General features: G+C 44.6%; 1 protein-coding gene across 5 annotated transcripts in view; it reads left to right on the forward strand.

The window, feature by feature from the left end:
* septin15 (septin 15) overlaps positions 1 to 26,782 on the forward strand; it is a 47,948-nt gene that overhangs the window by 11,278 nt on the left and 9,888 nt on the right. For 3 of the 5 annotated variants that reach the window (XM_069714273.1, XM_069714274.1, XM_069714277.1), the window contains exons 3-8: positions 12,288 to 12,394; positions 18,913 to 19,013; positions 19,839 to 19,973; positions 22,962 to 23,079; positions 23,797 to 23,889; positions 25,238 to 25,334. In XM_069714273.1, the coding sequence (XP_069570374.1) occupies positions 12,288 to 12,394; positions 18,913 to 19,013; positions 19,839 to 19,973; positions 22,962 to 23,079; positions 23,797 to 23,889; positions 25,238 to 25,334 (651 nt within the window). The remainder of the gene's footprint in view (positions 1 to 12,287; positions 12,395 to 18,912; positions 19,014 to 19,838; positions 19,974 to 22,961; positions 23,080 to 23,796; positions 23,890 to 25,237; positions 25,335 to 26,782) is intronic. The other 2 variants (XM_069714275.1, XM_069714276.1) reach the window with 2 other exon arrangements.

Raw genomic sequence — 26,782 nt, forward strand, 5'->3', positions numbered from 1 at the left:
TTGGGTGTCTGACCTCGTTAGCAGAGCCGAGAGTCTGATATGATCTGATACAAGTGGGACTTCAAAAGTTTCCCTGACCAGAAATTAAGTTCTCATTAATCGTATAATCCAACATTTGGCTCAATCCAACACTGCAGCTAATGAATGCTGAGTATCAAACTAGAGCTGACGTGATTTATCACTTATTTGGACCATTAATTAACTTCATTTTCAAGCTAAAAACATACATAATAACATGTTCTGAGGTTTAGTAAACAGAATCACTTGCTACCCGTCAGCACCTGTGAATGAAGCTAATGTGCTCGATGAGCCTGAATCTCTTTTACAGTTTAGTCGTGGTTTTCTGTTAATCTGCTTCTGATCCGCATTTGATTGTCAAACGCGTCGCTTGTCTGTCCTGTTGTTGTTATAGTTATACTTCTCTAAGCTTTTGAGTTGTGTGTGTGTGTGTGTGTGTGTGTGTGTGTGTGTGTGTGTGTGTGTGTGTGTGTGTGTGTGTGTGTGTGTGTGTGTGTGTGTGTGTGTGTGTGTGTGTGTGTGTGTGTGTGTGTGTGTGTGACCAGATAAGACGGTTTGACAGGCTTAGGATTGGCCGCCTTGCCCACTGACCTTGCAGAAGGGAGTGAGTGAAGGAAGGCTTTGCTCGAGTTTAATCTGCTGGATTAACCAGATGCGTTCATACACACCGTACACACACATTCACTCCTGCACACACACACACACACAGTTTAAATGTCAATCTGCGTGGCTACTTCACTCTTATTCCCATCTCAAACTGTTATCGTACAGGTCACGGTTAATTTACCTCACAGAGCACTTTATTGGGAACCTGCTTAATTATGCGATTTTCCAATCAGCCAATCGCGTGGCAGCAGTGCAACGCATAAAGTCGTGCTTGCACAGCTTCGGCTAACGGTCGTGTCGAATGTCAGCGATTGTAGCGTGATCGTTGGTGCCGGACTGGCAGGTTTGTGGATTTCTCCAGCTTGTTGATCTCCTTGGATTTTCACCAGTTTCAGAACGGTGCAAAAAAAAAAAAAAAAAACCCCAAAAAAGCACAATAATGGTCTGAATGCTGCAGTGTGTCTGAGAATCCCCTTCAGGCCACAGTTTGCCATCTTCTAATGGCTGCTTTCCGCAGTCACCACATCTGAACCCAATATAACGCCGTCGGGGACGCGGTGGGACGGGGAGGTTTTACAGCGTGAACGCGCAGCTGAAAAATTGGCAAAAACGATGTGATGAATCTGAAAGGAATGTTCCTCACATTTTGTGGAGTCCGCGACACAGAGAGTAGAGGCTGATTCAGAGTGAGTGTGCTGTTTCCTAATAAGAAAACGATCTCTGAGTGTATTTCAGCTTCAACCAGTTGCCATCGTTGTTCCTCCAATCAAAAGTGTGACGAAGAAAAAGAACTGCGGTCACGAAACTTACTGGCATTTGATGATTTATGGGTGACTGTAATTCCTCATTTTTGAATTTCACGTCTCTCAAACTTTATGCAGGCGACATAAATGTAAAGGTTGCCATGCCTACAGATTTATGTAAATTCGGGACAGCAAGTTTGCTTTCATACCTGCTGTTCTCTAAAAGAGATTTCAGGATCTCGGCCTGCTTGAAGAACAAGAGCAAGATCCAGAAAATGTTAATGTGGATTATGTAAATCATCATCTGTCTTTTATGTATTTTTTTATCTGAGGAAACAGTCCATTTATAGTGCGCAACATTAAAATGCAATCAGTAGCATTAAGAGATGATTCGCAAATACGGTATTTTCCTTCCTAAATCCGTGTCACGACTCAACTTTGTTTTGGGGAACCATTTTTTTTTGTAAAGTAAAGCAAGTTGTGCACCAGCTCCAGAGACACCCGTCGGGTCTCGCTGTGATTTTCCGAAGGACTTTCCCCGTCTTTTTTTAATTTATTTATTTATTTTTTATTAAGTTTGGGGGGGAAAAAGACATTTAAAATGGGTCTTTGGCGTGGCATTACAGGAAATACGCAGCTGCAATTAACAACATTTAACAATGCCTGCCATCCTCTCAGATGTGTCCCGCTGTTGGTCACGCAGGTTTACTGGGACGGCTGAATGGACCTGAACAGCCGTTATTAGTAACACCTGTGCTTTTCCTGCTGTGACAAGTCAAGAGTGTCGACTGGGAACGAGTGTAAACCGCTTTGCTAACAGAGACTGAAATCTCAAAGTTTTTGTAACATAATTGGAAAAGTTCAGTTAATTAGACCCATCAATATTATTACATAATCGCCTGGTTTAGATTATTTGAGCGTAATTGTCATAGTTTTGCCATAATTGTCAGAATTGTTTCCATTCGTCTCTGTAAAAACTGCCGGATGAAACCAACAGAAATGTCAATATTTTCTTTTACTACATTTCACATCTTTCTCCAGCATCTGCGGTTTGACTGGCGGCGATGTCATCGCGTTGGCCCCCCCTCCTCCCCCTTTCTCTGCTTTGGTTTAACGGCACACGAGAGGAGAATTAGCGCCACCAAATATTCATCCCGAGGCGCTTGACTTGTACCATTCAACCGACGACATTTCAATGAGCATTTATTGACATAAACATTATGGATTCTGTCGCAAAGCCGCAACACTACAACCAATAAAAAGCTCTTCTTCTTTACAAGGTGTATTATTAAACTATGATTAGGCTTATAGCATAGTAGTGGCATAAAATGAACAGAATTTTATTTTTAAATTTTTTTTTATCGTTAATCACATTTATGTCTGAATCCTCACTTAAGAAGTAGTCTTGCCAAGAAAAGGAGGTCTAATATCCTCGGGTAGCGTTCAGAGGTGGAGGGTTTTTAAAATGGGTAAGAAGAGGCAAAATGGAGCAGGAACTCGGCAGCTTTTAATCTGCAGTCCAACTCTCACCTTCGGTCCTGAGTTCAACGCCGACAGACCGGCGGTACAGATACGAGGGGTCATAATTAGTGTCCTACCACGCCCACACCGAGCTCGGAGCAGAATCGCTGCTTCTTAAGGAGTCAACCGATTTCTTTCCGGCATCACGTCTGGGGTCCGATGTTAAAGGAAACCCCGGGAGAAATCCCAGAACCCATTAGGGCAGAGACTGTATCTGCCATCAGGCCAAGGAACGGCTCAGGGTCTCCGTGGAGGAGTTGGAGTTAGTACAGAGAAGCACATGTGGACCTCAAACCCGGACATACCGCTTGAAGAGGCCATGAATGGGCTATTGTGTTGTTACTTTTTTTTTACTGTGCCCACACCCTCTATAAAGCATTACGGGCAGCACACAGCTGTGAAGCACAAGTAAAAGTGACATCATGGATCTGGGTGCTTCTTACAGGCTCCAGTCACTTTCTCGACAAGTGATCGTGGACGATGAAAAATAAAAAAAATAAAAATAAAAAACGTGTAATGGGAAAAGACTGGTGGCTCCGAAAATACATTATGCCACCCTAAAACCTCATTTCCTGGTCTCCGGGCAGGCCGGCTGGAAGCTACAGAATGATGTCACGGTCTCAAGTTCAGTACTTTCCACCCCGATCTGCGTCCTCGATCTGCGGTCAGTCGAAACGCGTTCAGTCGTCTACGTTGGAGCCGAGCAGCCGCCTGTTTACAAACCTGCCTCACAGTGTTGCTTCAGGGTGCAACACTCTGTGTGTGTGTGTGTGTGTGTGTGTGTGTGTGTGTGTGTGTGTGTGTGTGCGTGCGTGTGTGTGTGTGCGTGTTCATGCATGCTCAGTCAAACCACTGCAGGCAAGTCTCTCCCTCGCGTCCCTCGTCCTTTCTCTCTCGCCGTGCTCCCGTTCCCCTCCGTCTCTATTTTGAGACGCACATGTCCGCCGCGACCCGGCACGTGACGCTTTCTGTCAGATTTAGTCTCGGGGCTCGGCGGGTCGCAGCAGAACGCTCGCTCTCAAAATGTTGGTTGTAAAAACGGAATGGTCAAACCGGAGGAAAAGTGGGCCGGTGTCCCTCCGAGGCTCCCGTAGCCCGCGTGGACCGGCTGCTGTCGGGCTGGTTTTTCGACCCAGCCTGCGCTCCAACATCCACATCGACACGCCGTTAGTGACCGCGCCGGAAAGATGAGGCGGTACGCCCCGCTACGTAGCATGTCAAATTTATTATGCTAAAATGTCCTGTCAGGTCGGCTTTCGCAGTGTGCGGGCCAGCGCGCCGCTCTGGCGGTTCTGACCCGCAGTCCTCTGCGCGGCGGAAGATACGTCAACATCGACGGAGCTGCCGAGGCAAATGGTGTCCCAATTATTAGTCCGCCCACAAGAAGAAGAGGCGTTAAAAGGAAGCGTACTCGTTCCAAATCGGGTCCTTTTGTCTTTTCACTACAAATGCAACTCTGTGGACCGCGATGGATTTGACTAAGTGGGTCAAAGTTCAAAGTGCATTTTTTTTTTTTTTTTTTTTAATGAAATAGTATGTCCCAATTATTAGTCCGCGTACTGCATGCAGCGGTACGGACTTTTTAAGGGTAGCTGCGCTACGTACAAAAAGTAAAAAGGAATAGTACAGTTCAGTTCGGGTTCCCTCTCTTCCATCGAGTCTGCCAGACTTGCGGATCCTAATCTTTTACCAAAACACTGACCTTTGACCCTTCTGCTTCAGCCGGTCCTATTTAGCCTCAACAAAGGAGAATTATCTTTTCTAACAGTGTTGGTGTTCAGCAAACACAAACTTCCCTCTCATCCACCGCCTGCCTGCTGTTCTTTTCTTCTTCTTCTTCTCTTTTTTTTTATTGTTTTTTTTGTTGCCTGTATGTTCCCCAGATGCCCCATTTCACACTTTCTGATTCAGCCCTCACACACGTCTATTAGAGGTGTGTGTGTGTGTGTGTGTGTGTGTGTGTGTGTGTGTGTGTGTGTGTGTGTGTGTGTGTGTGTGTGTGTGTGTGTGTGTGTGTTTGTGTGTGTTGGGTGCTAGTTAGCAGGCCTGTCAGGATGTGAGAGGGCCAGCTGCTGCTTCGGGGCGAGCGAGGGAGGCATGGACCGAATGAGAGAAAGAAGGGGAGGAATGTCAGGAATCCCATGGGAAACCCACTCTGGCCATTTCTATGTTTGTCTTTCTGTCTCTCACAGGCCAGCCCGCCATAACTCCATCAACATATTCGCGTTTAATATGCGCAGCTTTCAATGTGTGCATTAATCCTGCGGCGTGCCAGTGCACGGCGACGCGTCGCACCAGCTGCGCCTGAGAAGTAAGTCCGCCGCAGCTGTACAGTGATGAAACGAAATAGTCAAAACGACAAAGGGAATTTAAAACCAACTATTTTAATCTTTGATGAATCATTTAGCCTGTTTTTTTGTGTGTTTTTTTAAGACAAAAACGACCAAATGATCTCTTGTTTCAACTTCTCAACGTGAAGATTAGCCGCTCTTCTTGGTTTAATATCACTGTGTTCAGAGGATGTGAGAGTTTTACACTGTTACAGGAATTTAAAGACGTGATCATCATATTTGTCGCAGAACAAATGGAATTTGCTGTAATTGTGATAAAGGAAACAAGACTGTTAATAGAGACATGATGATGATGATGATGATGATTGTGTCTAATACTGTATGCTGAGTTTGTCTTGCAACCATTTGAGTTTGCAATAACCTGACAATCATCAAATACTAAGCTATACCAGTTAAGTAGGCAAAAAAATAAATAAATAGAGTTTCAGCCATAAAATTTAAATTTCAATGCAAATGAAAACAATTCAAGACCAAGATGAGAAAAATTCAAACAGAATTCAAACTTTTCGACGGACTGTTTTCGCATTTGAGACCTCAGGTGAGAACTTCAGAGAACTATCTTCGCCTCTGAAGCTCATTTCTACTTCGCAGTTGGTTTCTAGATGCTCAGGACTTATCGTCAATCTCTTCCATCACGTTGGTCGATCAGTTGAGAGCCCGACAACTCGGCTCTTCACTGGACTTTGGCTTCTGGCGATTTCATCCACCAAAACAATAAAGAGCTCTTTGTACAGTCGATACCACATAAACAGCGCTTTTGCAATAAAACTTTTTGAGTGCTTAAAAAAAAAAAAAAAAACACGGCGGTTTTTTTGATGGATTAATAAATCCCCCACCCCCCTCTACGCCTCCACCCGGAGGATAACGAGAACAAGTTAAAGCTTGTTCAAAATGTCTGAACGCGTGTCCTGCAGTGTTTAAAAGGAAAAACGTCTGTTACGGAGATCTTGTTAAACGTATGGCGCGAGATCGTAGACGCCTGATACGACCTCGGAGACAGAAGAAGAGACGGAGAGGGATGTTTGCGTCGGCAACGGCCCCAAGGCGCCACAGTCTCTGCGTTCGCTGCGCCGTCCGTTGTCATGGGCACCTGTTTGTGGTCGTCTCGACGCCACGCTCGAAGAAGCAGATGTTTGATTTCCATTGGATCTGTTGTATGTGACTTTTTTGATGAAAGATTTGAAGTTAACAGCAGGGGCAGAAGAGAGGATTGGGGACAAAGAGGCAGAGCTGGAGGAAGAGAAAACAGCGGGGATGAGCTGGAAGGGTCAGCCATCCATCACTGACGTTCAGGTCATTAGTCTATTTACAGAGAGCTGGCACTGCGCTTCCACTTGTCATGTGGAACCAATATTTAATTAAAGCTGAACGAGGAAGGCTAATTGGGACGGACCTGCCCTCGGGAGGGGGTTGGGGGTGGGGGGGTAAACTACTGCGGCGACTGACTGAAGCATCCATCATACTGGGAGCCTCTCGGCCGTGAAAAAAAAAACCAAAAAAAAAAAACCCTGTCACTTTCACTTCACTGTCCTCCTTTTCAGCTGAACCGCGATGATGAACCAATAATCCAGATTTTTAGCATTTAACTTAATACTACTCAGCTTCTGCGTGACTTTTATCAACCAGTAAACGACACATCGTCACATTTTTCAATGGAGTCCGGTGGGACAATTTTTTCCCGTATCAGGAAATAATATCTAATCTACCGCTTTGATCCACACGTATCGGCATTGTGCTCCAAAGCCAGCACCAGCGGAACCAGACGGAGTCGGAGCTCCTCGCCGCCGTGTTTGTGCTCAACATTACAGTGTTTGTGAAGCCCTGGTTGGTTTTAGTCGGGCCGGTGTGACGTTTGTCGAGGATCCAGTGAGACGTTTGTTTAGTTGGCTGTTTAGGTGAGCTCATCCGGACCTGCGGCTGAGTGTGTTCAGGTGGTTTTGGGCAAGACCACAGAGAGAGAGAGAGAGGCTGTGAGGAATTGAAACTACAACTTTTGACTCATGACATTTTGTCCTCAAATGGCACCGGGCTTTCACACGGTGAGTAAACCGCAGGAGGGTCACACGAAGTGATACTTGTTGGTAAAACAACGCTTTCCAGGTGAAGGGCAAATGCCGTTGTCCTGTGGTTGTGAAGTAAGGACGTGGTTACCAGTGTCGCCTCACGGCGAGAAGGTTCGGCCAGGATTGGAACCAACGCCCGAGCCCAGGTTCGAACCTCGGCTCGGGCGTTGGCCTTACTGTGTGGAGTTTGCATGCCCCCCCCCACACACACACACACACACATGCCTGGCGGTTTGATTGACACCACTTACTAATCATCTTTTGCGATGTAACTCTTTGTGGTCCTGTTGCATTGTGTTGTGTTTCCAGTGCACCATCAACCCCGTCCATATTCACTGAAAAGACTAGGAGAGCATATTGGCTTCATCTAGAGTTAGTGAACATACCGAAGTGTGTGTGGCCTTCCTCCAAAAGTTCTAACACCGGTATGACTTTTATAAACAAATGATGGCACAGCTACACAAAGTCCGTGTATTTTCTTAGCTGTTATTTTTCACAGTAAAATAGCTGATGATTCATCTGCGTCCCATCTGTGACTCCCCGCGGCCTCGGGTGATGCCGTCACCGTTAAAGTATTTAACCCTGAAGAATGCAGACAGATAACTAAAAGCGACTGTTGTATTGTTTGACGTCTGTCAAGTCGACCATTTGAAAAACAGTTCCCTGTAATGAGGGCAGTAACGGCGTCTTGGCTTTCGCCCTCGTTAGCGTTTCATAACCGAGCTCAACAAAGCCAAGTGAAATAGCAGTTAGAGCATTTTTAGCTCCTCGAGTTTAATGCGTTTCCAAGTGCGGCTTTCATTCGATTGGGTGGGGTGAAGTGGGGACGCCCAACTTCAGAGTCTGTTGGATATCGATAGGCTTTCTGAATGTTTCACAGTACGAGAGAGAGGGAAGAAAAAAAAAGAAGCGTTATACTCTTTTTTTTTTTTTTCTTTTTTTTTCCTCCCCCATCACGTAACAAGTGTAGCTCGTCGACTCAGTGTGGTTCTCCACCATCGGTTCTGCAGCGCTGGGTGTCCGTATGTGAGCGCCCGTCATGAAGCAGCAGAGCAGAGAAACGGGCAAATTAGCGCGACGTTCATTGTCAGAAAAATGCATGCGGGACTCTCCTACTAAGCAGGAATGAAACCGCTGCACAGGAACTAAGTAAATAAATAGTAGTTACTAGACGTAACTGCAGTTCTATGAGTATGTGTTTTGTTTCTTTCAGGACAACCAAGGCGATAGTAAGGGGGCACACTGCATTATGCCCGCTTCAAAACATATTCACCGTTTCAATTTAGTTGTATAGGAATTTAAATTCTGGGAGATGGGGTAGTTGTTGTTGTTGTTTTTGTTGTTGTTGTGGTGTCCAAGTCCAAGATACTCTGGATTTTCTTTTTGATACTTACATTTTTATTATATTCAAGTATTTTGAGCAAAAAAACCCCCCAAAAATGAAGTCTATTCCTCACTCTGGATTTTCATCAAATAAACAAACAAAACTGTGTTTGCTAGCTTACCAAATACACTTTGTTTGCCCGCTAACAAGCTAAAATGCACGAGACTCCGAACTATTTGGATTGAATGCTCATGTCGTTGCATAACAGCTGAATACTGAGTGTTTTATTTTGTTTTTATTTTTTTTATGACCTAACACGCTACTATCTATAGCATTAATGGACTGTGAAGTGAAGCAATCCTTTGTGCATGACTGTGCAGATCTTTCGGCGAGCCACGCTTTAAGAGTTTCAGATGTTCCAGTTAATCCGTAACGCCTGCCAAGTAGCTGTGTGTGTGTGTGTGTGTGTGTGTGTGTGTGTGTGTGTGTGTGTGTGTGTGTGTGTGTGTGTGTGTGTGTGTGTGTGTGTGGTGGTGGCGTGGGGGGTGGTGGTGGAGGGGAGGGGGTGGGGGGGATGAGCGCAAGTCGCCGTTGGAATTAGACGTTTTGATTCATTTCCTGCCGCTTGTTTTTGTCGAGATAGCGTCGGCGGCGACACCGCCTCACCAACGAGCGGGAGGAGCAGATGTGAAGCTGTACATACCCGAACACGGACTCGAGATCCTCTCGTCCACGTCTGCGCAGCCTTCTCCCGTAAGGAGGAGGGCTTCGTACATCTGCGCTATCTCGTCCAAGAAGTGGCCTTTGTGTGCGTGTGCTTGACCTCCGACTCCAGACCGTCCCGTCAAACGGCAGGAGATGGAGAGACAGAGACAGAGACGGAGCGGCTTCATAACTCACACGCGGGACAGAATATCCTCCATAACTGAGCAAACGCGCACACGGGGGGAGGAGAGGAGAGGGGAGGGGGGCTGAGCGAGGGGTTAAGAAGGGGTAACGACTGGAATCCACCGGGGCTTCACACCGTGTCAACGCGGACTCGATGGGATGCACAGATGTTCCTGCCGGGCACATCTGCGCAGATGTTCAACCTCGGGCAGGTGGCTGATTTGGAGCTGAGAATCAATATTCCTCTTGTTAAAAATGTACCTCCTACACCTGCGAAGTAGTGTTCAACAGGAAAAGGGCCAAATTTGAGCTGACGAAACCCTTCGTTAGTGTCAGTATTCGGTCTGCGTTCGTAGAAACGTCGACCGTCACTGCTGGTTTGTGAACGGCCGCTATGAAGCCTCGAGTTCGGATTTTTGGCCTGAAGTGACCATATTTGGGCGAGTTGGGGGATCTGACTCAAAACTGATAGGAGCGCCAGGAAACTAATGAGATGGAACGACTTTAGCTAACGACACCGAAATAACTCGTGGAAAAGATTTATTGACCTAGAATTTGATGAGACAAGTTGAATGGGAGTCTATGAAGCCGTAGCCTTTTTGGAGCCTCTGGTGGCACTCGGTGGTATTGCAGTTTAAGGCACTTCCGAATCGGCCTCATATTTCAGCCCTCTGAATTTTTATATACAGTCAATGGTTGGAACACTTTGGTCCTTCTTACATCTGCCAAAGAATTAGTAAAGCCTTTCAAATGCCTGAAATGACCATTCTTACCTCATTGCAAACCTCCGACAGCCAGATACGCCTCACCAGACTTTGCTGTCGGATCTCGGGAAGATTGCTCATCAGTCTAGAATTACTGGAGCAACATCTGATCATCATTTTGAAATGGAAAACCTCCAGATTTCTGCTCTCTGGCTGCACACAGATGCGGTATGGGAAGAGCTTTACAGCTTGGCAGCACTATACACATTTTTCTTAGTTTTTGAGAGCATCTTGATTTGTTAGACTGAATGCAGGAGTGTCTCTGCCTGTTTGCAACACAGGATCAGATGTATAAAATGTAGTCCCGTTTGGCACTCTGACTGTCACTTCAAGGTTTTATTTCAAGTATTCCAGAGTGGATGATCTGTAATACGGTTAATGAAATGACTGTTTAAAGAGGCTAATTTAACTCGCACTCCCAAAAAAAAAAAAAAACATTTGAAATGATTCATCTTTTTTGGAGCGCTGCAGGGAGTTCATGCCAGACTGAGTTTCCCTTAATCTCTACAACGGAAGGTGGACAGTGCAAAGTTAGCGTGACTCATGGAGCCCAATAGCCACGTTAATGGGAAACACACCGGGTTGAAATAAACTCGTTGATAAATAAGTATCAAAGAGGGAACTGAGTAAATGATCGACGGAAGAAATATGGATTCTCTGATTGTTGCAAGCAATGTTTTTAACTGAACAGTCGTTTGGTATCGTTTGGTCAGACCAGCTGATAGAGATGCAAAGGCTCACAGAATCTGTGTTTCGTGAAGTGTATTCGCTGTAAGAGGAATAAGAGACACCCAGATGTTTACATTTTTTGTCCCTTATTTTGAATGTAAGCAAAACCAAAACAAGGAGCTCAGTGGACACTCAAACATTGGCGATTGGACAGTTGTTGATGTCGTTGCCAGTCAACACTCACCGTTCCCCAAGTTTTAACCGGTTCCACTGGTAGTTAGAAGTGACTACTGGGCCTGTGGATAATTCCTGGAATATTTGGCAAGAAATAATAATATTAGTGTGTCACTTAAAAAAAACGTAACGGATCCGAACACTTTTTACTATTTGTATTGTAACTTTGTAGTTTTTCCCTTTTATTTCTTAGATTATTTTTTTTTGAGTTTAGAAAACACACCATAAGCCCATAAGCCCCCCACCCTCCACCCCTCGAGCTTCTGTGTACTCGGCCCAGATGGATGTTTGGTCCCAAAGTACTTAAAGGGTTGTGGTGACCTCAGATTTTCAAAAGGCTGAAGTGGTGCAGTGGGAGTTGGTCAGAGGTCTTGCTGGGACAGGCAGCCCTCCACCCCTCCAACCAAACCCTCCTCCGATGCCTTTTCATGAAAACACGAGCCAGATGCTCAGCTATTAATCACTGCCTTCTGTGTGTGTGTGTGTGTGTGTGTGTGTGTGTGTGTGTGTGTGTGTGTGTGTGTGTGTGTGTGTGTGTGTGTGTGTGTGTGTGTGTGTGTGTGTGAGAGAGAGAGAGCGTATGCGATGTTGTGTATGTTTGGATTGGCTGGGCTCGTTGTCAAGTCAATGTGAACTGTATGTTTGTGCAGCTCCTGTGCTACTAACATCAGTGTGGAGGCAGGGAAATGGAAAGTTGGCACGGTGAGGACAGAAAAGGGGGAAGATTTATACTTGAAGGAAGTGAGAGGGACGGCGGAAGAGGGGCTGGACGGTGATGGTGAGGGGGAGAGTGAGGGAGCTGGAGCTGGAGGTGGAGGGGAAATGTTTTATCCCTTCTATTTTGAAGCATTTCTTGCTGGCAGATGAGCTCCTGACCTTTTCCCCCCCTCACAGACAATGAATCCACTTTATTTTCTGTGCTGCAGCCTCGTCCCCGCAGGCCCTGTGTGTATAACATAATGTGCACAATCCTTTTTTCTTTTTTTTGAATGCCAGCTTGATCTCGAGTATAAGCGTGCGCGCGCATAACGTGCGTCCAAGCGAGCTGCGTCTCCGCTTCTACTACAGCATTCAAAATTCATATTCATACCTCTATTTGTCCTCAGGTGAGTCTGGTCTCGGGAAATCGACGCTCATCAACTCCCTGTTCTTGACTGACCTGTACTCCAAGGACTACCCAGGCCCCTCCCAGCGCATCAAGAAGACTGTGCAGGTGAGATTATTCAACTTTTTTTTTTTTTTTTTTTTTTTAGCTCGGTCGATTAATTAAATGGGCGTCACCGTTAACTTTCAAGCTCGCGCCGAGTTGGCTCTGGTGTGCAGATGTCCTGCAGATGTTATTTGGTATTCAAATCCATCTCCATCCTGCAAAGGTTTACATTGTCAAAACATTGTGATGTCTTTAGTTTGGGTAGGTCGCCAAAAAAGTTCCTTTCGCCTCTTTTCAGAATACTGTTTTCTACACAGGTTGCTTGGTTGATGCTGAAAGTTTCCACTCTCCGAATTCCAGCAACAGCAACAAATACCTCAGTCAGGTGTAAGAAACCACATAACGAAGAGCTGTCATTATAAAAAAGTGGTGGTTTCCTGAGCCGATTTAAGGGAGCCATTAAAGCCGACTAATTTCTGAACCTTTTATTGCAAACCTTCTAGACTGGCTGAGGCTTGTTGCTCTCAGTTGGAACACAGTCTTTCTAACTTGATGCATATTTACTAACTACATGTTTGATTTGATTCATTTTGCACAAATTTAAAAACACACGAGATTTAGTAAGATGCAAAAAGAAAATCCTATGCAGTGCAGGAAGAGGCAAAACAACAACAACAAGTGGGCTTATTTGATAATGTTAAAAATGTACAGTTGCAGAAAAACACCAAGTTTACATACTGCTACATAAAAATAATGGAAACAAATAACAACAAAATGCATATGACAACCACAGCAAAAACCATAAAAGCAAAAAGATATGATGGGTGAGAGTTGCAAAACAGCAGTTAAATATTTTTTTAAGCACCTTTTTAAAGCTTAAAAAAAAAGCAGCGTTAATCCACTGTTTCTTAAAAAATATTTTTTTAAACTTTGTAAAACTTACCTACTCAGTGCCTGCTTTACACTTGAATAAGTTAATAAATTGCATTATATGTGCTTTCACAAGTCTTAACCTTGCAGAGAAGTCTGGTCGAGCTTTTGGTTTCAGTGTCTGCTGTGTTTTTTATTTTGACGTACCACACTGAGGGAAAGCTGGTTAAGAGTTCAAGGGAGGGGAAAAAAAAAGAAAAAAGAAACAACCAAAGTCAAAAGAATGTGTCTGCACGTCCCAGTGAGACATCAGAGCTGCCGAAGTGTACAGATGTTTATCACTGCGACGACAGATGTGAATGGAGTTAATAACAGGTATGCAGAAGAGAAGAAAATACACGTAGACTTCAAACTGCTCCTCAGTTGTTGGTACGTCCTGATGTCCACTTTTCATTTGTGTCATAAAGAGTGTAAAGTCTTGTGCACTTTTGATGAGTCTATTTCCACGTGTTGCTTCTTACTTTTAAGGAAATGCTTAACTCGCCGTAACCTGCTCTCCCATTTCACCGGTCAGTCCGACCGCGAACCGCAACCGTAAAAGTGATTCCTTTTATGATGTCGACATTTCGACATCGTGCATGCCGACACACGAGACGTCTGATCTCTGCATGATAAAAACAAACCGCTCGTCAGACCCCGCCTTCGTCTGAACTTTGCCTGCAGCGATTACAGGTAACAAAAATGTCATGCGTCAAGTTTGGTGGGTGAAAAGGTCGAAGACGAGGTGTCTCTGACCACTCTGTCTCCGTCAGATGTCCAACGTGTCCTACGGCGTCTTCATATCGGGGTCACGGTGCTGTCAAGGGTGTTCACCTGCCTGTTGGCCAGTGTATTGATTATTACCATGGATTATACTGGGAGCCTATCATCCCTCAGCTGACCACCTTTATTTGGCATTTTTGTTACTTAGATTTGTTTTTGACCAATCAAAAAAAAATATATATATATATATTTTTGAACTTGAATGAAGATCAGATGTCATTTTGTGACCAATTAGTTCCGAAAACCAGTTCATTTCAGAAGCTTTCTTCTATGAAGCTGCGAAGTCGCATTAGTTGAACCGGTCCTCGTTGTCACTGAGGGAAAAAGACTGAAGCATCAGTGAGAGGAAAGAAGGGGGGCAGGAAGAGCAAAAACAAAACAACAAAAAAGAGTATCGTAGAAAAGGAGAGCGAGAGAGAGGAATGGAGGGACTGAAAGGGAAAACAAGCAAGGCCACAGGGCCTGCTTGTATCCTTTTATGGTTATGACAAACTGAGGAGGAGGAGGAGAGGAGGAGGAGGAGAAGAAGAAGAAGAAGAAGAAGAAGAAGAAGAAGAAGAAGAAGAAGAAGAAGAAGGAGTGGGGGAAAAGGCAAGAAAGCAATTAAATGAGCAGAGAAAGTAGAAGATGGAGAGTGTGAAGCCGGAATGAAAGAGGAGGGACAGAGAGGCGAGTGTGAGGAGGAGGAGGAGGAAGATGACGGCGCCGGGTAAAAACTAAAGAGTCTATCTGAAGCCTGAGGGAGTGACGGGTTAGTAAGAGGTGACAGAGGGGAGACAAAGAAAAACAGGGGATCGGGTGGGAGTCCTTGCGTCCCCCCCTCACCCCCACCCACCCACACACACACACCCACACACACACCCACACACACACCCACACACACAGCCCTCCTCCTGAGGGGTTCTGAGAGGTTCAGCAGCGGGGAAGGAATGTTCCCATGAAATGCAACACCCACCCTCCCATCCTCACCAGCCGCTCAAGAGCTGAGAAAAGCAGCATCTCTTTACTTGATTAATAAAAAATAAATATATATATATATATATATTAATCCAATCACAGAAACTGCTCCTTAAAACACATTTATCAATTCACCGGGATTCAGCTCCCACTCGTCACTGTACACATCATCTTCACACATTAACACAAACTAGCTCCGCCCACACATCCACGTACAGCTGCATGTTACAAGCCAGATATTCAGTTTGCCTCTCGGCCGGCCAGAAGTCCTGTGTAGGATGGCGAGTGAGGAAATTCAGCAGAGTTCATAGCTACACTTTGACATTGTTAGAAAATGAATGAGTTCATTTAAAGGATTTGTTTGATCCACGTTACCAACATTGCTTTTCAGTTTCGGTTCAATTTCATAACTTCTTGGATAACTATTGTGCAGATGCACGGAATAACTTGCATATACTTGTTGAAAACTAAAGGTTTTTTTTCAATATTTTATATTTTTCTACAAAATATCTAACAAAAGAACCAACAGTTCTTACATATATGTTGTCTAAAGAAGCTGCACACAAACTTTGCCTCAATTAAAAGTAGACTAAATTAGCATAGTTTTGATGGAAGTCAAGAGCTCTGATCAAACATTTTTCTGATCAACAGATTTTTAATGTCAGGTTTCTTTGTTCTTGACAGTTTGATGCTTTTTGATGGAGTTTCTCATTCACAGCAGGCCTTTCTGTAGGTAAACACCAAAATATGTTTTCATAACTCATTTGTAACCAACTTGAACTGGCAAGCTAAGAACAGATGCGACCGGATGCCGCAGCTATCTGTTATCGGAAAGCACCGAGTAAAACCTTATCTTGTAAACGGTAGATTAAAATGGAGTCAGACACAATCCTGTGTACTGTCAGGACGCAGTCATTCCATCATCTTACGCATCTCACTGCAAGTCAGCCAAATTCATTTGAACATGACCAGAGATGTTTTGAATACTTCTCTAAGTCAGGACTTCGCGGGCTGAGTATTGAACTTCATTTTGGAATCAATTGAAACGTGTCCAGAGCACTGGATGCCTAATTGATAGTTAACAACACATGACAATATGACGTATTATATTAGATACTAAACCAATCTGATGAAGAACATGAGGTTTAAAGATCCACAAACAACGCGGAGTAAAGAATATTTTGTCATTTTACGGTTCCCAATGTCAAAAATGAACTTTGAGCTTAGTTCCAGTTCTCAGTTGACAATTCTTGTTCAGCTGCTTGTGTTTCGATAACTTACTTTTATTTTTATTTTTAGCGGAAACAGGGTTTTGCGGGAATAAATCCAAAGTAACGAAAGAATAAAAACATTGCATCTAATCTCTCAGACACAGAAAATCACTCAATCAAGGGGCAGTTCGTTATCAGCATTCCTTCTAATACCGCATGACTTGTAATTAAGTTAATTAATTTCCTCATTCTGCGTCAATGTTCCCACTGCTCCTCTTCACGAGTGCTTATTTTGTGCTTCTGAGAACTGTGCGGTTAAACCCCGGTCCAGTTTGTGAAATTTGTTGCCGTATCTCTGCGCCCATGCGGCACGTCCTAAATTATAAATTACAGCAGCAGATCATGTGATGACTCTTTCTCCACCGGCACCAGCGCCGAGTTTACTCCGTTCGACAAGACCGAACAACATGAAGAACCTTTCGCTCCGGGCTCCCTTTCGGTCCGCAGCTGCACATCAACACCTCGTGTGAACCCCGCGAGCGCAACGTGGGCACGCACATGCTCCTCCCGCAAGTGGCAGTTAGTGTGCGTAAAAGTGTGTTGGAAAAGGGTGCTGCGGTCTGAGGCTGAGAGGGGAGAGACGGGGTCAGAGTATTTATATTGCAGAACAATCTCCCCATGTTTTGTCGCTCGCTCGCGCTCCCACCTCCAGATCACATTTCTTTTTAAATGATGGTGTTTGAGCCCGACGGCATTTTTGAGGTTTCCTCCCAATCTGTTTTTCTTCGCTGAAACGGTGGAAATAGCAGGATTCGGTTTTGACATGGCCGACATGTCATGCACAAACACTTACAGCTCAAACACACGTTTTAACACACACACACACACACACACACACACAGACACACACAGACAGTGTGGAGCGCAAATTAAGCTCATATGTCGAACGAGCGGGCGGTGCGTGATATATATGCTCAGCTGTAAAGTCAGACAAGATTATGTGAAGGGTTTGTGGAAGCTGAAGAATGTTTGTGTTAGAGCGAAAGGGCTGTAGTTTGAGTTAAAGGGGGTGATCCTAAAATAACCAGACGGCCTTGTGAAACTATGCGGCGGAGCGAAGGGAGCAGACGAGCTTCAGGAAATGATGGATCTGAGACTGGATGAGAAGGAATGGGACTAAAGAGCGAGATGCAGTGGTTTTGTTTGTCTGCGTTTTCTGTTTCAATTATCTTCAATTGGTTTATTTACTATGTGCCTTTGTTAAAAAAAAAAAAAAAAAAAAAACATACCGTGGTACCACAGGCAAAGCAGTCTACAGGACCAGTTTTACCTTTTACGTATCACGTTAAAGATGCTGAATAGATGTGAATAACACGTGCTTGTTAGGTTAGTAGTAGTCTTCCGTGACTACATTTTTGTCCCAGATTTTGAGAATATTTCATGTATTTTCTTGTGCAGAAATGGATTTTCAAGTATGAAAAACGAGCTGTCAGTGACAGCTCCCCAAAAGTGAAGCCAAAATATCTCCCTCACCCCCTGGAGGCTAGTTGATGTTATAGGTCATAAACCCCGCCCCCCTCCGTGTTTGCAGATAGGACAAACTAAAATCAAAGAACACCTCAACTAGATTGTCCTTAACATAGTTTCTGTCATATGTGGTACTTCTTATGATGTTAATAGTTGTTCATTTGTTGTGATCAGTTGTTTTTTTTGATGAGTTATTTGACACTATGAGAAGGTGTGTTCTCATGATTGACAGCTGTGATTGACATCTGCTCTGACTCAATTAGTGGCAGAGAGACCTGTGAACTTCTATTCAGAAATAGTTCGTCAGTTCATTAACCGTGGGATTTATCTTCACCTGTTTGAAACTACTAAATTACTTTAAACTGCATTTACTGATATTCTGAGGAATCAGAGAGATTTTTGCAGGTTTTTCGAGTTCAGTTTGTGTTTTGAAGGTCAATTTAAAGCTTAAAACACAACCAATCTATGGGGGACAAGAAGCAGATATGTTGGAAGCTAGCTAGACAATCAGCTATTGTACACAAGTTGTGTCTTTGTAGTGAAATTGTGACCACAACATGCCTCACGCATCTCTGGTTGCAAATGACGTCACTGGTGTAAGACGGCAGCGCCTGTTTCTGCAATATTTTGACTTTTGTACATTTTGAGGAAGTGAAATGTAAAAATGCCAAAAAACTGACTATCTTTTGGCTGATGGACAAAACGAGACATTTGACAACAACATGACGCATTTTAACAGAGATTTTTCCACATTTCATTGACAAAATGTTCAATTAAATAAATGGGGGGAAAAGATTCTGTATATTAATTGATAGTGGGGGTGAAAAAATGAATTAGTCGTAGTCCTACTTATTAAAACCATGAGCTCAGTTGTACTTACTCCCTGTACAGAGAGGAAGTAGTATTTATCCAGTGACCTACTGCTACTGAGAGGAAGGAAAGAGCTTCAGTCTGACTCCTTTCGCGTACAGCCGGCAGATATCGGTTTTTTCCCCCCTGCGTCTCCCAGCAGGCCGCGTGGGCGGCGATGCATCATCGCTGCCCTGAGTGGGAGAGGACGGTGTCGCATAATTAACCGCGTAGGCCGGCGTATGTGGGCACGTCCACGCTGAAAGTGTAAAACCGCCACAGACAAGATTATCAGATTCGGATCCCGGGCGGTCTGAACAGCGTGAATGTTTGTGTGCGTTTCAGGTGGAGCAGTCCAAAGTGTTGATCAAAGAGGGAGGAGTCCAGCTGACGCTCACCATCGTGGACACGCCGGGGTTCGGAGACGCAGTGGACAACAGCAACTGGTGAGGATGCAGTCGGATGCTCTTTATTATCCATTGAAGAAGGAGTCGTGCCGACCCAGAGATCTGATTGGTCAACTGTACATTTGGAGCGTGTTTAAATGGGCATAGCAGCACACTGTCCTCATCACTAGAAATGTCACTCCACCTTCTGAATGCCAACATATAATTAGAATAGAATTTCATCTAACATGAAGTCTAATGTTGTTTTTTTTTTTTTTTTTTTTTACTTGCTATAGGCCGGATAAATGTGACCCAATTGCCTATTTTGGTCTTTTTTTTTGTCACTCCGAGCAGCCGTGCCGTAACACCGAGGATAGTCGCAAACGTTAAATCCTAGCGGCGGCTAGCTTGACACATGACACGCTGCTAAAATCTTAAACATACACGAGTCCATCGATGCATTTTTTTCAGTGGACAACTTACTTAGAACAAGACTGAGCTAGCTGAGCAGTGTGGTGTTTCTATGTGCTGTATTTATTCAGTTTGAGAAAACCATCTCCAGAAAGCAATAAAACGGACTGGATCTCGGCTCTGTTGCTAGGGTCGTTGCTAAGGGTCGGCCTACTTGCTGGAGCAGTAAACTTCGTGTACATCACATAAGAGTCTATTGACGCCAGTGATCGTTTTCCAGTTCTTAGTCATACCCCATGTATCGCCATGGAAACGGAGATCCCACAGAAAAAAAAGTTGTCCAATTTCAGAGGGAATTGCCTTACAACATGAATACATTATATTTTATTAAATATTATTATTTTATCCAATGCCCTCCGCTGATACCTTTTCTCTTTCCTCTACCCCCCGTCCCACCCTCCCCTCCCCCTCCAGTTGGCAGCCGGTCATAAACTACATCGACAGTAAATGCGAGGACTTCCTGAACGCAGAGTCGAGAGTGAACCGCAGATCCATGCCAGACAACAGAGTGCACTGCTGCCTATACTTCATCGCGCCCTCCGGACACGGGTACGTGCTGCACGAGAGGAGACGGAGGTGCAATAAAACGAGCTGGATGTAACGATAAAATGAGGCACTAATACTGCCTGGATATAACTGGATAGAAGGGTGTGTGTGAGTGTGAGTGTGAGTGTGAGTGTGAGTGTGTGTGTGTGTGTGTGTGTGTGTGTGTGTGTGTGTGTGTGTGTGTGTGTGTGTGTGAGTGTGAGTGTGTGAGTGTGAGTGTGTGTGTGTGCGTGCGTGTGCGTGTAAAATACACAAGGAGGCTGCCAGACAGTGTTTGTGACCCACAAAGGTTATATAACCCAGTTCTGCTCATGCTCAGTAGAGTTTTTGCTCTCCATCACCGAATCGGCCAATCAGAGCGGAGGCTCGGAGCAGCTCACAGAGGCAGACCTTTCATGTCAGACAAACACGCTCTGTCTTCAGTCGTCTTGCACTGACTCGGATGATGCGTATGTGTGGCTGCAGTTTCACACACCCACCATCCATCCATCCACTCAGGCTTAGTGGGTGGATCTTCATTATCCCCGGATTGTTGATGAACCTGCAGAGATGAGTCGCCGCAAGGTGTTTAAAGTGGCTTTAATCTGCGATATTTTAAAAGCATCAGCACGAGAACAGGAGCACTAACACGTACATGTAAAATGTAGTAACTACAAACAGCAGCGCTGCTCAGTCAGCCGGTCTCTCGGTCCGCACGTCGCTCCGGACTAAAATGCCTCAACTGCTTTTGGAGGCTATTAACATGAAATGTGGTGTAGATATTCCCCTCAGGATGATCTGTAATAACTTTGATGTACCCTGACATTTTTATTTAGCAGGTCGAGCTTTCTCTTCATGACGCGCCAATCAGCTCACTGACATTAAACCAGCTACACATTAGCACGGTAACATCGTTAGCATTACGATGTTCGCTCAAAGGGACTTTGGATGTAGGTTTCTCGGATGTTTTTTTTTTTTGTCCTTATTTGCCAAACAACTCGAAGGAAGAGTTTTTTTCTTTGAAAATACAGATGACGAAATCTTCATATCGGCTAATTCACAGCGCTTCGTGGTTTAAACTGGGATCATTTTCTTTGAGCTGGAAGTTTAGACGTTCTTTTTTTTTTTTTTTTTTGTGCCGCCGCAGTCGTCACGTTTATTTGAACAGCAGTCAGTTTATGCAGTTTTGGATGTTTTGCATAAATGATACGGGTTTGACCTCCACATGATTACATTTCCATTCGATCACTGAACAGAATTTTGCTGCAAAACGAGCGGACCATGACGTACAGTTCATAAAATTGCACAGTTTCGGCAGTCAGATGCAGCACGTTCAGAAAATGGAGAATAGATTCTGCTCTCTTTTATAATAAATAATAATAGATGAGCGGCTCTGAGGTGCAGTGGTTCCCTTTCAGTCGATTCACTCAGTACAACAAGAGTATGGGATGTCACCTCTTGTTTGTACCCTCTTTGGGGAACAGAAGTTATAGTCAGAACATTTTATTGGTGGTAATTGGAGATTTTAAGTTGGCTGTAGGTGTGAATGTGTTTCTGCGATGGACGGGCGACCTGTCCATGATGAATTGATGGCTCTGGCATGCACCTCTCTGTTTATAATCTAGGATTGTTCATGTGAGTTTATAGGCAATTGTTTGCTTATATCTGTAAATATTTCAGGTAATTGTACCTTTTACTGCGACTCCACAGGAATTTACGAGAATATATCTATTTTACCACTTTTAACTCTCGCAGTTTTCACACTGCTGCACCCCACAAGTCACCAACATGTGCCCGTAAAATATTAACATCCTATAAATCCTGTGTTAGAAGTAAACCGCCTGCTTGTGTTTCCAGGCCGAGCCTCTGTGATGTTCGATTCCCACGGGACGCCAAAGGGACGAGAAAAAGCAAAGTCCCGACGGCGAGTCCAGCGTTCTCTGAACAAAGTGCTGCTCGGCGCCGGTTCCAATAAATCGCTGTCAGCGCGCGTGGAAGCGATTTTATGATTTTTCAGATCACCAAAGTCCCTGAACAGTCAGTTATCTGTCTCCCAGTCCTCAAACTCCGACTCCAGTTTTTTTTTTTATCTGGGGCTGCCTGCAGTCCGGCGCTCCTCCCGTACACAAACCTGACCTCCTTCTTGCCGTGTTGTTCGTACTCTTGTCTCCGTGTCCTTCTGTGAAGTAGTGAAGCGCCGAACAGCTGTTTCGGTGCCCTCTTTGTGTTTCTGCATTCCTGGGACGACTAAATCAAAACCCACTTTAAAAAGAAAATAATTCAGAGCCGCACACGCAGCGTGCATCATTCACGTGCACAAAAACACACAAACCGGTGCGTTCACATAGGCACGACTGTGTGTTCAGTTCATATGCAGTTCCATCTTTACATAATTATGCAGCACACTTCCCACACATGCACTCAGCCCACGAGCGGGAGTTCACCGTCTCCGGACACTCGACTGAACCCGAGTCCCGCTTGACATTCAGAGACGGAGACCCTGTGGGTCCCCGATCTTTAATAAGACGCTCAGTCACACTCGAGCCGGCTTCATTGTGCCTTCGCTGCGGGCTACGCGTGCTGCGTGGTTCTGTGTGGCCCTCTGCTGGTGACCCACTGAGCTGCGTTCAATGTGAAAAGACGCCCAGATTCGTCCTTCGTGAGTCAACATCTTCTTCACTCGAGCCGGCCGCTGACCAGCATGACGTGATGTCCTTGTGTTCGCGCACACGTCGGCGCGTGTAGATGGCAGCGCAACACCGTCACGGCGGCTTGGCTCTTCTTTTAGCCCCTCACCCTTCTGACAAGACTGTACAGGAGAGGACGAAGTACGGCCAGCACAGCTCATCACACACAGACAAACACATTCAGACGTCTCGGTGTGTGTGTGTGTTGGGAATCCTCGCGGCCAGCGGCCGGGTGTTTCTCACCTGTTTGGAAAAATGAATGGGATTTTGCTAAATTGCAGTCCTGTGTTGTTCTTACACGTTTCTCTCTCTGTCTCCTCTTCAGTCTGAAGCCACTGGACATCGAGTTCATGAAGAGACTCCACGACAAAGTCAACGTCATCCCTCTTATCGCAAAAGCCGACACTTTGACCCCGGAGGAGTGCCAGCATTTTAAAAAACAGGTGGGTGTCGCATTAGTGGAGACGGGCTCTGACGAAGGGACGCAGATGAAACGTGTCCGGCAGCTTATTTTACTTTCTACGAGCATTAAATATATTTTGAGAAATATGTTTCGCAGCTTTCATTCTGAGTTTGAGGAGAAGATTGAGACCACTCTGGTGTTTTTTTTTTTTTTTTTTTTTTTTTGTAAAGTATGGATCTTGAACTATGATGCAGTTAGCCTAGCTTAGCATGAATGCTAGAAGGAAATAAAAACAGCGAGCCTGGCTCTTTCTAAAATTCATACATCTACAAGTCTGCAAGCAACAGCTGTTTGTCTGGACTTTATAGAGGGCTTATATCAGAGGCAGGTTGGCAGGAAACGAGGAGAGAATCTGGAAGGACGGATAAACTGTAGTTTGTTCACTCCATCACAGCTTCTCTTTGTACAGATTAAACAAAGAGATATGTATTCAAAAGTGAGATTTTTCAGGTTAGCGATCCATTTTCATAATTTGTGCTAAATTAAGCTAATGACCGCCTGGCTTTAACTCTGTACTTCATGCATAGACATGAAAAGTGGTATCGATTTGACCTGCAGAAAAAATGCAAATGAGCATAATTTAGATGTCAAACCGCTGCTTTAAATGTACGAGGACTCTAAATCACTCGCTGGAAAAGCCAAGCTAATATGTGACGTGTATTAATGTGCAGATCTGATTACTTTGTCCCGTCCTCAGATAATGAAAGAGATACAGGAGCACAAAATCAAAATCTACGAATTCCCGGACACGGAGGACGACGAGGACAACAAGCTCATCCGAAAGATCAAGGTACCGGACCGCCCAGTGTCTGTTATTACTACGTCAGAGCTGATGGATCTCGGCAGGAGGGCTGATAAACGGAGAGACCCGCTCAGCCAAAGGTCAGACTGTCCTTTGGTCAGTCTCCAAACCCCGCAGCTGAGTCCGTCCCACTTCCCCGTGGCCGACCGGCCGATTGCGTAACCGACCGTCAGCTTCGCTCACCGAAGAACTTTCACTCGCGATTGTCGTCCACGTAACTCTGACACACGTGGTATCGGTGTTTTTCTCCATCGTGGTGATGATGATGATGTCATCAGCAGCTCAGTTTCTGTCCAGTTATAGTGCAAATTTTGTGCTAAATTTCGATAAAAGTCTGCAAAAGAAAAATTTCGATAAAAGTCTGCAAAAGAAAAGGCAAATTAATGCCACTTTCTATCCTCTCCTGTTATATGAATATTAGGTGTTGGTTCATGAAGGTGATTGTGCCACTCGGGTGCCATTAAAAGCATTGCGGAGGAGAAAGCAGTGAGAAGACAAAAAAAAAGCAGAAAACATGATGGAAATTTGAATACATTTCTGGTTTTCACTTTTCAGTTGAGTTAACGCTCGAAAGACACACATTGTGATGTAAAAAAAAAAAAAGTCTAATAATCATGTCTAGAAACATCAATATCACAACCCAAAGATTTGTACAGATGACTTAGTTGAAACTGTGATTAGGTGGCCATGAATGCCAAAAGGAGCTCAGCACAATCAAGGATCAGTTTTAAAGACACATTTTCAGGTTAGAAATTTAGTTAAAATAAACACCGCTATGCTTCCATCAAGCCCGCTTCCCTCCGGTATTGTCAGTCTAAATTTTAGACCTGTAGAAAGAGCAGATTTAGTGCTTGTATAACCTGATTGCAGTAGACAATCTCTGGTATTCAGGAGATTTAGATTTTGGAAAAACGGACTAGGCAAGAGCTTCTCGGACTCCTTCTGGCTCGTCTTCGTGTCCAACGTCGGGGTCTCGTCCAGTTGTTAATGCTTCGGAGTCCATTTGAACGAGGCTGAAGTAGCCTGACGTGAGTGGCAGACGCTCCCAGTCACGATAAATCACAGTCGCACACAGATGTTTAACGGCGACGTCACTCGGTCACAAGCCGCCGGCGTCCTGAATATTTCTTCAGTGGAAAACAACGACTACACCTCCGTGCAATGAGATCTGTTTTAACTCGGACTTCATTTTATTTTAGAAATGTATCCTCCTCTTCTGTACTGATTGATTATGTGTTTCAAGACATGTTTTTTTTTTTTTTTAACAAAACAGCAGCGCTTCACCTGGACTGAGCTAAACGCAGACGTTTTTCAAGCAAAGTTGTGTTTGTTCCAGGAGAAGATGCCGCTGGCCGTGGTTGGCAGCAACGTTGTGATCGAAGTCAGTGGCAAGAAGGTCAGAGGTCGCCAGTACCCGTGGGGCGTGGCAGAAGGTAGGTCCACTCGGGTCCGCTGATCGGTGGAGGTTTCCATTTTGTGTCCAAACCGCAGAGCCTAGAAAAAAAAACAAAAAAAAAACACTAGAAACGAGGCTCACGAATGAAGCAGTTTTTTTTTTTTTAAGTTTTTAATTATCTTCTTGTTATCTTATTATCTTCTGTGTGGACTCGACACTGCGCGCTGTATCTCGTTGCACCTCGGTCACGCGGGGAGCGACGGGAGGGAGCGGCTGAAGCGCTTGAGAAGTGTTTGAGATTTTGTCCATCGGTCCCAGTATCTTCCTCTGTCGGGAGTGGATGAAGCATGACGTTCCTGAGCGTGTGGGACGCGGTGCATGTTCTCCCCAACAAACTCCCCCCCACCCCCCCGTATCCACTCGGTGTGTTAACTACCAGCTAATACGACCACTTGTCAAAATGTAAACGGGGAAACGCTGCTACGGGAAATGATTAAATGATCAAATCCAACTTAATGTTACGATCGCTTGTGAAGCTGCTTTTCTGAGAGCCTCGATGATTTACTGCTGCATTTTGGGTCCGTGAATTTCCACTCTGCTGACTTTTTTAGATGCCGGTTCTTCAGGTGGTGATTTTTGTGTTACTTTCCTGCCTGGAAGTCCTCACGAATCCACATGAATGTATTCATTTTCTTACTCGGTCTGTCAACGAGATACAGTCGATGACCGCTCATCATTCACCACGGCATAAATGCCTTCGATCAATCAACCACTGCGCGGCTCCTGGGCAACTCGATACTACTTCATGGACCACAGCTTTCGCTCCAATAAACACAATTTAGCAGGCTTTTAATATTCACACTGCATGAACTTCCCCCGAGGATGAAGAACCTTAATTCTTCTCCCTGTGTTTCCAACGGAGGACTTTATGATCTGCAGGAAGTTCGAGGAAGGTTGTTTTCCCCTACAAAAAGTAGTTTTACAACCGCAGTTTTTAAAATCTGCCAACGACACGGAGCTACTGAAGACGCTCTCTGACAGACTGACAACAAAGTCCAAGTCTTGTTCAGCATTTATGTCGACTTGAAGACATCCAGCAAGAATTTGAGATCCACGATGAGAAAAACGAGTTTAAATTTCGGTTAAGACTGGCACCATTTTGTTTTATTTCACCTAAAAATGACAGTAAAACAGCCATCTTTATATGAGACATCAGCTGACTAGTTTGGTGACACAGCGCTTTAGACTACAGTGGAAACCAAGATAAAAATAAATTTAAAAAAAAACACCAGAAGGAAACTTCCTTGTAAAGTTCCCAACTTTGTCCTTTGAACAAAAACAAAAGTTCTGGGGACTTTTGATGCAGGGACTTTTTTTAAGGAATTTTTTTTTTGTGTGTGGTTTTCATTGTTTGGTGTTGTCATATTATAATATTGGGAGAGATGACAGGAAACAAGTTCCAACTAAGCTCTGAGATGGGCCTGA

Source organism: Brachyistius frenatus, unplaced genomic scaffold, assembly GCF_029030835.1.
Source record: "Brachyistius frenatus isolate BFR_SWC_R1_liver_20210118 unplaced genomic scaffold, ASM2903083v1 Contig_129, whole genome shotgun sequence".
Taxonomy (NCBI): Eukaryota; Metazoa; Chordata; class Actinopteri; family Embiotocidae; genus Brachyistius; species Brachyistius frenatus.